General features: G+C 40.3%; 1 protein-coding gene across 1 annotated transcript in view; it reads left to right on the top strand.

Annotated features, from left to right (window-relative positions):
• Positions 1-6637: 6637 nt before the first annotated feature.
• Positions 6638-12500, top strand: part of LOC138862525 (retinol dehydrogenase 13-like) — a 9115-nt gene continuing 3252 nt past the window's right edge. Inside the window, exons 1-4 of the mRNA XM_070124925.1 lie at positions 6638-6806; positions 7692-7784; positions 8930-9054; positions 11907-12021. Coding sequence (XP_069981026.1) covers positions 6638-6806; positions 7692-7784; positions 8930-9054; positions 11907-12021 — 502 coding nt within the window. The remainder of the gene's footprint in view (positions 6807-7691; positions 7785-8929; positions 9055-11906; positions 12022-12500) is intronic.

Consider the following 12500-nt stretch of genomic DNA (forward strand, 5'->3'; position numbering starts at 1 on the left):
CTTCCGTGTATGCTGTTTCACCAGTATAGTCCGAATAAACCTAAAACTTAACTTACTTATAGGTTAACATTTCATTAAGCGGTTAGCAGCAAACACCAAAGCATGAGGTCGGGCAATGCAGATCTGATCTGCGGAATAGCAAGATACAATAAGGTATCCCCATTCGTAAATAATCACGTGTGTAGATATGTATATATATATATATATATATATATATATATATATATATATATATATATGTGTGTGTGTGTGTGTGTGTGTGTGTGTGTGTGTGTGTGTGTGTGTGTGTGTGTGTGTGTGTGCGTGTGTGTGTGTGTGTGTGTGTGTGTGTGTGTGTGTGTGTGTGTGTGTGTGTGTGTGTGTGTGTGTGTGTGTGTGTGTGTGTGGCCGAATGAATTCGAGGGTTCGATTACTTACAGGCATTCCCCTGTTGATAAGGGTACGTGAAAAGAGCACGCCCAACGCATGTCGCGGCGCCTATCATGGTACACGTCACAAGCAACATTTGGCGGTTTCTGTTGGTCATATATATGGATATATGTAATATACATATACATATATTATAAATAAACATTATACATATACATACAAGTAATATATATATATATATATATATATATATATATATATATATATATATATATATATATATTTATATATATACATATATATATACATATATTTTTATATATACATACATACACACACACACACACACACACACACACACACACACACACACACACACACACACACACACACACATATATATATATATATATATATATATATATATATATGTACATATATATATACATATATATATATATATATATATATATATATATATATATATATATATATATATATATATATGTATAAAATATACACAACTTCCATTTACTTCTAAAGCTCGATCTGCTTCTAGGGAACAAACAGGTAAGTCTTACCTAGCGGCTGAGTTTCATTTATTGTTGTTCTTTCAATTGACAGTTTTTTTCCTCTTCTATTTCGCTGCGAATGAATCGAGCTAAGGGTAAACTATTCCATTTGGTTCTGTAGCCCACTTGCCCCTCCGCTGAGCCATTTCCCAAGTGGCTTCTTCTTCCCTTCGGTCTGCCCACTTCGCCCCCTCCGAGCCTGCACACCCACCAACCTATCCTCTGCCCCTTTCCCTAAGGATCCTCTCCTCTCCCTTCATGCAGCCGCTTCCTAACATGGCTGAACTGCTTGTTTTTCATTATGTATCTTATATATACGGTATATACCTGATATCATATCATTATATGAACTGGGGTGATGATGTTTTCTTGCATTGTATTAATTAATGCAATCTTCTTCATATGTAGGGGATAACTTTTCAGTTCTGATGCCTCATTGTTCGGTAACTATTTGGCATCCTAGAACAAAACATATATATATATATATATATATATATATATATATATATATATATATATATATATATATATATATACACATATACACACACACACACACACACACAGACGCACACACAAATACACACAGACTCTCTCACACACACACACACTCATATATATATATATATATATATATATATATATATATATATATATATATATGTGTGTGTGTGTGTGTGTGTGTGTGTGTGTGTGTGTGCGTGTGTGTGTGTGTGTGTGTGTGTGTGTGTGTGTGAGTGTGTGAGTGTGTGTGTGTGTTGTGTGTGTGTGTGTGTGTGAGTGTGTGTGTGTGAGTGTGTGTGTGTGTGTGTGTGTGTGTGTGTGTGTGTGTGTGTGTGTGTGTGTGTATGTGTGTATGTGTGTGTGTAGATTCAGTTGTTTTTTGCTGCTGATAAATGTGGGGAGGGGGCTGTTTAGGGATAAAGGGTGGTCTTAATTCTTGTCTTACCCTGAGGCTGACAAACCTCATAATATAATTAACCACAAACTCTTTCCGTAGATTTATCTTTTGCAGTGATATTAATATATTGATGGTTAATAAAACTGCGTGCAAGGGGCATTGCTTACATTGTCTAAGTGTAGCTTTCCCAATAATCCGATGGCTACTTCACTGACATTAAATCTTCAATTGGGGTATGCAGACATTGTAAGGTTTATTTGATTACCCTATGCATTTTTTTAGCAAAATCAAAAAATCATTACTCCCATAACTTGCGTGATCCATTACAGAAAGTTTGGCTTGGCATCCTCTCAGCTTGTTTTCCCTGCTCATGATTCTTTGTTGACAAAAAAGGCTTATATATTCTCAAAAAGGCTTATATGTTGCACTTTCCCCATATCTAATAGATTCCTTGGCAATACCATTGCAATAAGAAAATTATTGTCTTGTTTGATGTATAGTATTCAGCTTCTGCTTACTTTTCCAATTTTCATGGTGAAACTGGAGGTGAATTCCTCTTCTTTTTGCCATGGATTCACCCCCCCCCCATATCCTCACTGAAGCATGGGGATAGCTGTGCCTAACTTTGGGTACAGTGGTTCCTGGAGGCTTTTCTTTCTTAAAGAGAGAATTGTATTTCTTATGCTAAACCAGTCCCTGGTAGTTGGCATCTTTTGTTATTATCTAGTAGACCCAGGTTGTCATGCTAATCTCCTATCAAGTATTGTGGGACCTCACCTTACCATTGTGTCACTAATTATTTGATGACAATGATGATGATAGTATTCTTAGCCGAGATGCCCATCTTTGCTCCATCTGCATCTAAGTTTACCTGCCAAGAAATTTCATTTAAACAAATAGTATTGCACAACCTTAAGTAGTCACTGAGATAGGTATAGCATTTCCTTTTTCCTGGAATTATTTATCTTCATTTTCTACAGATAGTTTGACTCCCTCCAAAGACCAAACACCTGTATGTTTCCTACTTGATCATCAGAGCATATGTTTTTCCAAAGACCTCCTGGGTTGTTCCTACTTTAGGTTGTTTAATATTTACAGGAAACTAGAGTTTTTTTTGTTTTTTTTTTGAGGGGGGGGGGGGCATTACGGCACATGTTTAGGACCTAGTATGGTGGGCATGGGTTTTCTGATCTTCCATGTCTTACAGATGTGTTTTATTTTTTCTGTGGTGCCAGTTACATTGTTCTGTCATAGCTCTTCCCAGATTCTATGTCGTCCTTCCTAAACACCATCGTCTTTGACTCTGACACACACAATCCTGTTGTTATATGGTCCTTGGGCTTGGCTTGTCCTCATTTGATGCAGATGTCAAATCTTGAACTGCATCAATTCCTGTACCTGAACTTGCGGCACCTGTAGCGCCATTTAAGAAGGTAAGTATATCTGGCGACCGGTATTATATGGAGGTCCCCTTGTCTGGCAGCCCCTACGCGTTAAGGTTGAGAATCAGATTGATGTGTGTCATTCTTTATTTCTTATTAACTGCTGAGGCTCTACTCTCCATAGTGTTAAGTTCCAGTCTAATTACTATGGAACTAATGTCTTTATATGCATGACAATCCCAGTGCCTTTAGGGTCTTTAGTCCATTGAGATTTTGCCTAAATATTTCCCTTTTTTCTGGCATGTCGGGTGCTCAGCTTTATCTGGTCTGTTGGCTTATCATCCAGGCTCAGTGACTTGCTATGTTCATGGTTGCATAATGTGAAGTCGCCATCTTCTTATGTCTTTTCTTCGACTCGTCCATAGGAGCCTTGCAAAAGTACCCTCACCACCCAATGTTGTTTCCAGTTTCCTCAAAGCCTCTCAACATTACAAGGTAAACCTTATTTTGCATATGTGTATTTTTATTGTTTATTGTGTGTGTGTGTGTGTGTCCTCCCATTGGCATCAACGCAAAACCATTACTGCATTTTATTACTTATTCTAAAAATAACAGTAATACATGTAACAGCATAAAATTCATTTATGATCAAATCAAACATATGACATGGTTTTGATGCATCGATGCATCTAGTTTAAATCCAATATCAAACTGAGAGCATTGCAGTGGTCATTGCAAAGCTTCTAGACCAGTAAATTACGAAGTCTTGTAAAATCCATCGTCCTTCCGCCTGGGTTTGGCGAGTGATTTTATGCCGTATTTGAAGCAGGATATGTGTTTGTAAGACATCAGATAAAATTAGCTAATTCTTTCCCTCTTCTATATCTTTGACCACATTCATCTCTCAGTATCTGTCAAGCAGCATCGACAGGGTACTTCCCTCCATTAAACCCACATTTCCTAAATATCTGACTAAATGAGCAACCGATAGAAACAGCCTCAGGGCGAGTGAGGCAGCCACCCCCTCCTCCTCCCTCCATCCCAAACCGCGGCGCATTTGATCTAAAAGAATATATAGAACAAGCAAGTCCCTAGTAATCTACTCCATGATTATCATATCTGAATTACCTTTTCCCCTCAAATATAATATCAGTATTGAAACCGAAATGAGAATGAAAATAAGTTTCCGGGAAAATAAAGGACAGAGGAGGGAGTGAATGGGAACACCTGTTCGAGTTAAGTATCAAATTGCAAGAGTTACATATCATTTGTCTCAAGTTGCGTGTTCAGGTGGCACTGTTTTTTTGTACCATTGTTTTTAATGTGCTTACTATATCCTATCTCTCTGTGGCGTTGTACAGTATAACAGGTATGTACATTTTTATTAAATCACTGAAGGCAAAGTGGAAGTGATCTCTTTCTTGTGTATTTGTATATCTATATATCAATATGTTTTCGAATTTCATTTTAGAAATCAACAATTCCCTGTTCGCCAGTAGCATCGCAAAACCTAATCTTACCACAAACCTCACCGCTTTTGGTCACGACAGGTTCGTTTACAGGAACAAGCCGCAATTAAGACTCATGATACTGACTTTGATCATGACCTTCTATACATACCATAGGCGTAGGAAAATATTTTGAAGTGGGGAGCAAAGTAGGTTCCTCTCCAAAATAGCCGCGGATCCTGGATTTTAGCAGTTGCAAAGAAATAAAAATAATTTCTGCATTAAAATGTCTGATTTTTTTATTTAGAAAATACTTGACATAATGGTTATTTCATTTTGAACGCCAATTGCAGGGGTCAATGTTCTCGACAACTGGGTAACTATGGAACTGTACTCTTTGTAGAGTGGGGGCAATCGCTCCCCTGGCTCGCCCCCTTTTTACTACACCTATGCAAACAATTGGTAATGATCATTTCTACTCTAATTACTACTATCATCATTATCATTTTTTTTCCTTTACTTATTACCAAAGCCAAATATATGATAACACTGACATTGTTTTCTTCCTTTCTTTCTCCTTTTCCCAGCCTGATCTCGGGCTCAGGACCAGTCTATGACTTTAAGGGATTATTCTTTTAGCAAATGGATCTGCGACTAGTTGGAATTTCATTTTTAATAAAAAAAATTCTAATGCTATACATATGATTGATTGATTTCATCAGGTTTATGATTACCTTCATTGGGACACTGTTATATATCTCTAGTTACGTAATTATCTATCAATTTTCAGACAGACATTTTACCTCGTATGCTAGTTTCCCCCTCCCCCCTCTCCCTTCCTCTTATTCATGCTCCTCCTTTGCCCCCCCAACATTTTACATAAACCCCGAGAACCAGAAGTCACGCCAGGGCACAGAAGGTTGGTGGTTTCAGTAGCGCCAAGCCCAAGGACGGGGAAGGACCTCGTCTCCAGCAAGAGCCTTTGCGACTGACTCATTCACAGCTGTCTTGAGGTGGTTGTCTGCTCTTCTGACGATCTTGAAGACCAAGAAACTTAACTTTTCACATTCGTAAGTCTTTTCGCACCTGCTTAGAATTCATGTGTTTTAGACGTGGTGTTTGTGAGTTGAGGAGAGTGATGGTTATGCATTGTCTGCGATGGTTCACGGCTTTTTAATTGTCGTGTAATTCCGAAAGCGTCATTCTTCAAGCAGATATTTGGCTCCTTTTCCTATTTTAGTAGTTTGAAGATCCATACTCTAAAATGAATGACTAGAATTCCCTGACTCACTTTTACTTATCATTTGCGAATGAATGTTACTCATTTCTCATTTCATAATCGCAGGTAAAAATCTTTTTTGATCTGGGGAACCTCATCATCCTCCCCTTCCCCCTTACCCCTGTAGTCCTCGTCTGTTCATTGCCTTCTTGTCATTTTTAAAAAATTCTTTCAATCTTTCTTTATTATGGTCACATTATTTGCGTAGATTATATTCCTATATCCTGACATTATCAACTTCATTCATTTTTTACATAGAAGGATATAATGCTGAAATGACAGATAACAGCAAGATTATCTTCATCATCATGATATTAACAACAATTTGACGGTAATATAACCACTAAATACCCTTTAAGACAATGCGCTGATAATAACAGCTACTAATATAATAATAATAATAATAATAATATTAATTGTAACAGTACTAATGACATATGTCATGTCATTACTGATATTTTTACCAATACTGATATTAACAATTTACGTTATTAACATCATAATAACAACATAGTGGTATAGATAAAAAAGATATATACAGAAGTGATATTGATATCAAGGATTGATGAGTACCACTTAGATGTTGATGCTAATGATCATTATCATCATCATCGCCATCATTACATTCACTACATCTGTTTCCCAACTCACAGAGCTAACGTAATGGTGAACACTCCTCAGGCACGATGGTCGGTCCGTGGGTCTGGGCATTTGTCTGGACGAATGTCGTGGCGTGGACGATAGCCCTGGTGGCTGGCTTGGTGATAGGCGTCTTATACACACGTGGTTCAGGCAGGTGCAAGTCTACCAGGAGACTGGATGGAAAAACTGCCATTATCACGGGAGCTTCAGCAGGTACGTGACAGTGCGCAGGTGATGTCTAGTTTTACCAGTTTGCGTAGGAACTGGATGCGCGTTGGGATCTCGTGAGTGATTGTCAGCAGTGCGACAGTGAAACGTTAGAGATTAAAGAATGATAAGTGAGAAAATTCAGACACATCAAAGATTTAATTTCCTAATCGGTCTGGAGTTACTGGAAAATGTTAATATTGTTGCTATACTGTGTCACAGCTACTAGGATGGATATCTTATAACAGCTGACCGCAGATGGATCAGGTGCCAAGCAGTGTGCCCACAACAAGTATAAAAGAGAGTGAGGGGAGGAAAGGAAGAGAGAGAAAGTGAGAGAGGGAGCTTATGTAATATTATAGTTATTATAAAGTAGTAAAATAAATAAACAAATAGAAAATGTAAGCAAAGATGGTAAAACTATCGTAACCTCTGTCAGCTGATGGTCTCAGCAAGTCATGCTGAAGCGTTTTCTTAATAATATATTTACGAATCAAGTCATGGTTTACTTCTCACAAATGGATAGTGAAGAGCTTGCTGAATTTATTAGACGGCTTAATTTCAATTATGACAATAAAATACATCATAGATTACTTAGCCAGAGTTGTAAGTAAAATGAAATGCCTTCAAGAGTATATCTCATAATTCCTCATCTTTACAAATTACTTTCGGAATGTCTCGTTATAATGACTTTTCAAAATTTATCTCGCAACATTTTCCACAAGCGAATAATATTTCCATTTACGAGAATTAGGATCAGAATTTCTTACTGCCTCACTGTATAGATTCGATCGTATATATATATTTTTTTTTCGTTGATATTTCATTTACACCATTACATTAATATTTGTCTTACATCTAAAATGCATGTCACGATTGATGTTCTCACAGGGATTGGCAAGGAAACAGCGCGGGACTTAGCAGGTCGAGGAGCGCGGGTTATTCTCGCCTGCAGGAACGTCGAGAAGGCGCAGAAGGTTGCCAGTGGGTATCAACGGCCCTGCTTAAAGGATCCAGAGATGCATATCCTTAGTGCAGACTCATAATATATTCTGATATATTTAGATGCATGTAGAGAGGCTGACATGATCAATAGATATATAGATATATAGGTATATTGATACGAAGACCACACATATACACAACATAAACAGAATAAATATGTTTCGGCTTGATGAGGAACATTCAGAGAGTTTGAAACATATTTCGGTTCTGTTTATATTGTGACGCTTTCATTTGTGCGCACACGTCACTGTGTTCTTCATATTTATACACACACATGCACACACATACATGCATATATATATATATATATATATATATATATATATATATATATATATATATATATATATATATATATATATATTTATCTATTTATATATATTTATATATATACATATATATGTATATATATATATATATATATATATATATATATATATATATATATATATATATATATGTGTGTGTATGTGTGTGTGTGTGTGTGTGTGTGTGTGTGTATGTGTGTGTATGCGTGTGTGTGTGTATGTGTGTGTATGTGTGTGTTTGTGTGTGTGTGTGTTTGTGTGTTTGTGTCTGTTTCTGTGCGTGTGTGTGTGTTTGTGTGTATGGGTGTGTATAAGTGTGTGCATAAATGTGTGTGTATATATATATATACATATATATATATATATATATTTATATATATATATATATATACGTACACACACACACACACACACACACACACACACACACATATATATATATATATATATATATATATATATATATATATATATATGTGTGTGTGTGTGTGTGTGTGTGTGTGTGTGTGTGTGTGTTACATAAATGTAAATAAATAGATGAATATATATATATATATATATATATATATATATATATATATATATATATATAGACACATATGTATATGTGTGTGTGTGTGTGTAATAGAGGAACACACGTAAGGGCACACGCACACACACAAGCTCACGAACAGGCACACCTGCACAGGCATGCGGGCACACACGCACACACACACACACACACACACAAACACACACGCACACACACGCGCGGTTTCCGACGAATGCTGTCAAGGCAAAATTTCTAGCATCCTCGCCCCCCCCCCCCCTTCGCAGACGAGATCATCGCCGATACCGGGAACCAGCAGGTGTTGGTGCGCCACGTCGATACGTCCGACATGTCCTCCGTCAGAAAGTTTGCCTACAGCATCCTCAGTTCGGAGAACAGCCTGCACATTTTGGTGAGTGATGACTTAAAAAATATATATTTTTTTTTCCCCAAATCATCATCATCAAGGAGCTAACGCCGACGGGGGCGCATAGCCGCATCCACCCTTCGTTTCCATCTACGAGGATCCCTCATGGCAAGACGCCAGGCCCATCCCAGGCCACGACTTCCTAGGTTGTCGCACAAGCCTCCTCCACCCAGGGTTGTCTCGAACAAAGACGACCTGATGGGCAGGATCATCCTGAGGAAAGCGAGCCAGGTGGCCGTATAGCCTGAGTAGGTGATTACGAATTGTGAAGATAACAGGTCCTGTGCCAGTCTCACGGTGCATTGGTTGGACACATGGTCCTGCCAACAGTACCCCATGATCCGGCACAAGCACCTATTACAAAAGGCTTCAAGACAAGCCTCCAAGGCACAGGATAATGTCCAGGTTTCACTACCGTATAGCATAACTGGCATTATCAGGGCATTGAAAACCTGTAGCTTGGTCCTTCTGCACAGGTACCAACATCTCCAAATTCTCTTGAGAGAGTTCATGACCCCTGCTGCCAGGCCAATCCGTCTGTTGACTTCCTGGTCTGACAGCCCAGGGTTATGAACTACACTACCAAGGTATGTAAAGCTCTCTGTGACTTCAATGTCCTCGCCGCAAGCACATACTGACTGGACAGGTTCTCCTGACAAGTCCCCAAAGTCTTGGACCTTGGTCTTGGTCCAGACCTCTAGACCCAAGGGTTTCGATTCATTGCTAAATGCATCGAGAGCCACCACTAAGGTTTCCAAAAACTCAGATAGAATAGCAACATCATAAGCAAAGTCAAGGTCTGTAACCTTGATATTGCCCAGCGTTGCTCCACAATGATGTTGAATAGTAGCTCTGCCCAGTATCCAGTCCATGCAAGTGTTGAAAAGAGTTGGCGCAAGCACACAGCCTTGCCTCACTCCTGAACTAACAGGAAAGAAGCTCAACATGCCCCCACCACACTTTACAGAACTTTCAGTACCAGTATACAGGCTTGCTATTAGTCCAATTATCGTTGTTAGAATTCCTCAGTCTCAAGATCTCCCAGAGTGATTTCCGATGCACCGTATCGAACGCCTTCTTGAGGTCGATGTAGGCTGTAAGCAGCCCACGCCCGAACTCACAGCAGCGCTCTACAATGACTCAAAGCACAAGGATACGGTTTATTGTGGACTTACCAGAAGTGAATCCGGATTGCTCCAGTCTCTGGTGCCTCAGCAGATGGTCTCTGATACATTTCAGAAGGATGCGGGTGAGAACCTTGCCTGGTATACTGAGCAGTGTGATGCCTCAGTGATTGCTGTAGTCCCAATGGTCCTCCTTCCCCTTCCAAAGAGGGATGACATACCCCTCAACAGGTCAGGAGGAACGGTACCGGACCACCAGATGGCAGCTAGGACAGCATGTAACCCCCCCACCATAGGTTCACCACCAGCCTTTAATAGTTCAGCTGGTATGCCGCAGATACCTGCTGCTTTACCACTCTTCAGCTTGGAGATCACCCCCTTAACTTCAGTTAGGGAGGGAGGATCCTCACGGGATCTCGGCACTACCCATATCCAAGTTAACTGTTGGAGGGTCAACCAGGTACAGCTGGTCAAAATACTCAGCCCAACGTTCCCGCACCGCAACAGGATCTCAAACGATCTGACCACTTACTAAGCGAACTGCTGTCTCCTGTACAGAGGGCTAGGAGTTCAACTTTCTCAGGGCTTGGTATGCAGGACGAAGGTCATTTACTAAGAAATGGCCCTCTACCTCCTCTGCAAGACTCCTAATAAAGTGTTCCTTGTCTCTTCTTAACAGAGACCGAGTTCTGCGCACATGAGAACAGTGCAGTTCCTGATCCCCTGTCAGACGAGCTGCATGACAAGCATCTGAGGTTCAGCCTCGGGCAGTCACTCCAGGTGGATGCCACCTCTGTCACCCCCGCCGACGCTGTCCCATATAAAAGGGGGTGGTGGGCTGCGGGCCCCATCATCCACCTGTGGGGTTCCAAGGGCTTTCCCCCACAAGCTTCACTCTGAGCTGGCGGCTGCCAGAACGCAGGCGAGACGAGTAGTTCCTGTTCCCAGCCTGTGCTCCAACAGTCGCCCTCCCAGCATGGCCCATAGTCCGCCTCACTTGCAGGGTAGGAGGGACTTTTCCCCCTCCTCCCAGCCTTTCCATTTATACCAAACATTGCCAATTGGTTATATCTGGGGGGAGGAGGACTGGCAAGGCCCACCTCCCCTGAGCCTCCCATTAACCCCAGGAGGCTTACGGGCAGGAGTTGGTACAGGGCCAGGGCGTGTCCACATGACGCTGGGCCATGACCCTGATCCTCTGGGGCCTCCTGCTGTTCCGAGATCCCCCATAGTTTAGCCTGGGACCGCAAGGTACCCAGTTTCCATGAGAGGGCACGAGAAGGCACTGCAGGTCTCGATGATGAGAGGCTGTGCACTAACTGGGGGAGGCTTATGCAGGGTTGCTCCCTTTTTCGCACTAGGCTAGCCAGCGTTGGCAGCTGCAAGGGAGAAGGCATGCAAGTACTTAATGCTAACTAGACTACCACACCATCACTTCACATCACCCTGTGCGTGAAGCACCCACCCACACATACACACAAAATCATATTTTGTTATTCAATGTTTAGTTTTTTCCCCCTGATCACTCAAAAAACATCTTTTTCTTAACATTTTCCTCCCCAAATCACGTTTTTTCTTGTATTGTTATTAAATTTTTATTTTTTTCCGATCACCAAAAAAAAATTCTTAACAGGTATTTCCTCCCAAAATCATGTTTTTTTTTTTCAAGTATTGATATTCAACTTATAATCCCCCCCCCCCCCCGATTTACAGATCAACAACGCGGGAATACCAGGCTATACCACAAAGAAGTTGACTCCCGAGGGTTTAGAGTTAGCAATGGCGACCAACCACTTTGGCCACTTCCTTCTGACAAATTTGCTCTTAGGTGGGTCTCGACGAGTTAGTGTTCCTTGCTGATACTGCTAATCAATGCAGTTTTCTCAATTTTCTTTGTGAAAGAAAGAGAGTGAGTGAGGGAGGAAGGGAATACAATGGAGGAAAGCGAGAGAAAGAATGAGAGAGAGAGGGAGGGAGGGAATGCAGTGGAGGAAAACGAGAGAAAAAAAGAAAGAGAACTAGATAGAGATTGAGATATAGGCAGAGAATATGTACAGTACTTACATACATACATCCATAGATTAGGCAGGTTGATAGATAAATCAACTTGGTAAGGTTAAGTGAAAATATTTGATTTGCATATACGTCTCAATTTCCACTCGTAAATTTTGTACGACGAAACTGAGAAAAAGTTTATGCACGTATATTTTTATTCGCAGAATGTGCGATAGATTGTACTTTGGTGGCAACTATCGCATGTGTATTCTTCGGTTGTCCGAGACTTCAATAATATGCTGATTTGTAAGA

The sequence above is a fragment of the Penaeus vannamei genome, chromosome 9 (genome assembly GCF_042767895.1).
Source record: "Penaeus vannamei isolate JL-2024 chromosome 9, ASM4276789v1, whole genome shotgun sequence".
Classification (NCBI taxonomy): Eukaryota; Metazoa; Arthropoda; class Malacostraca; order Decapoda; family Penaeidae; genus Penaeus; species Penaeus vannamei.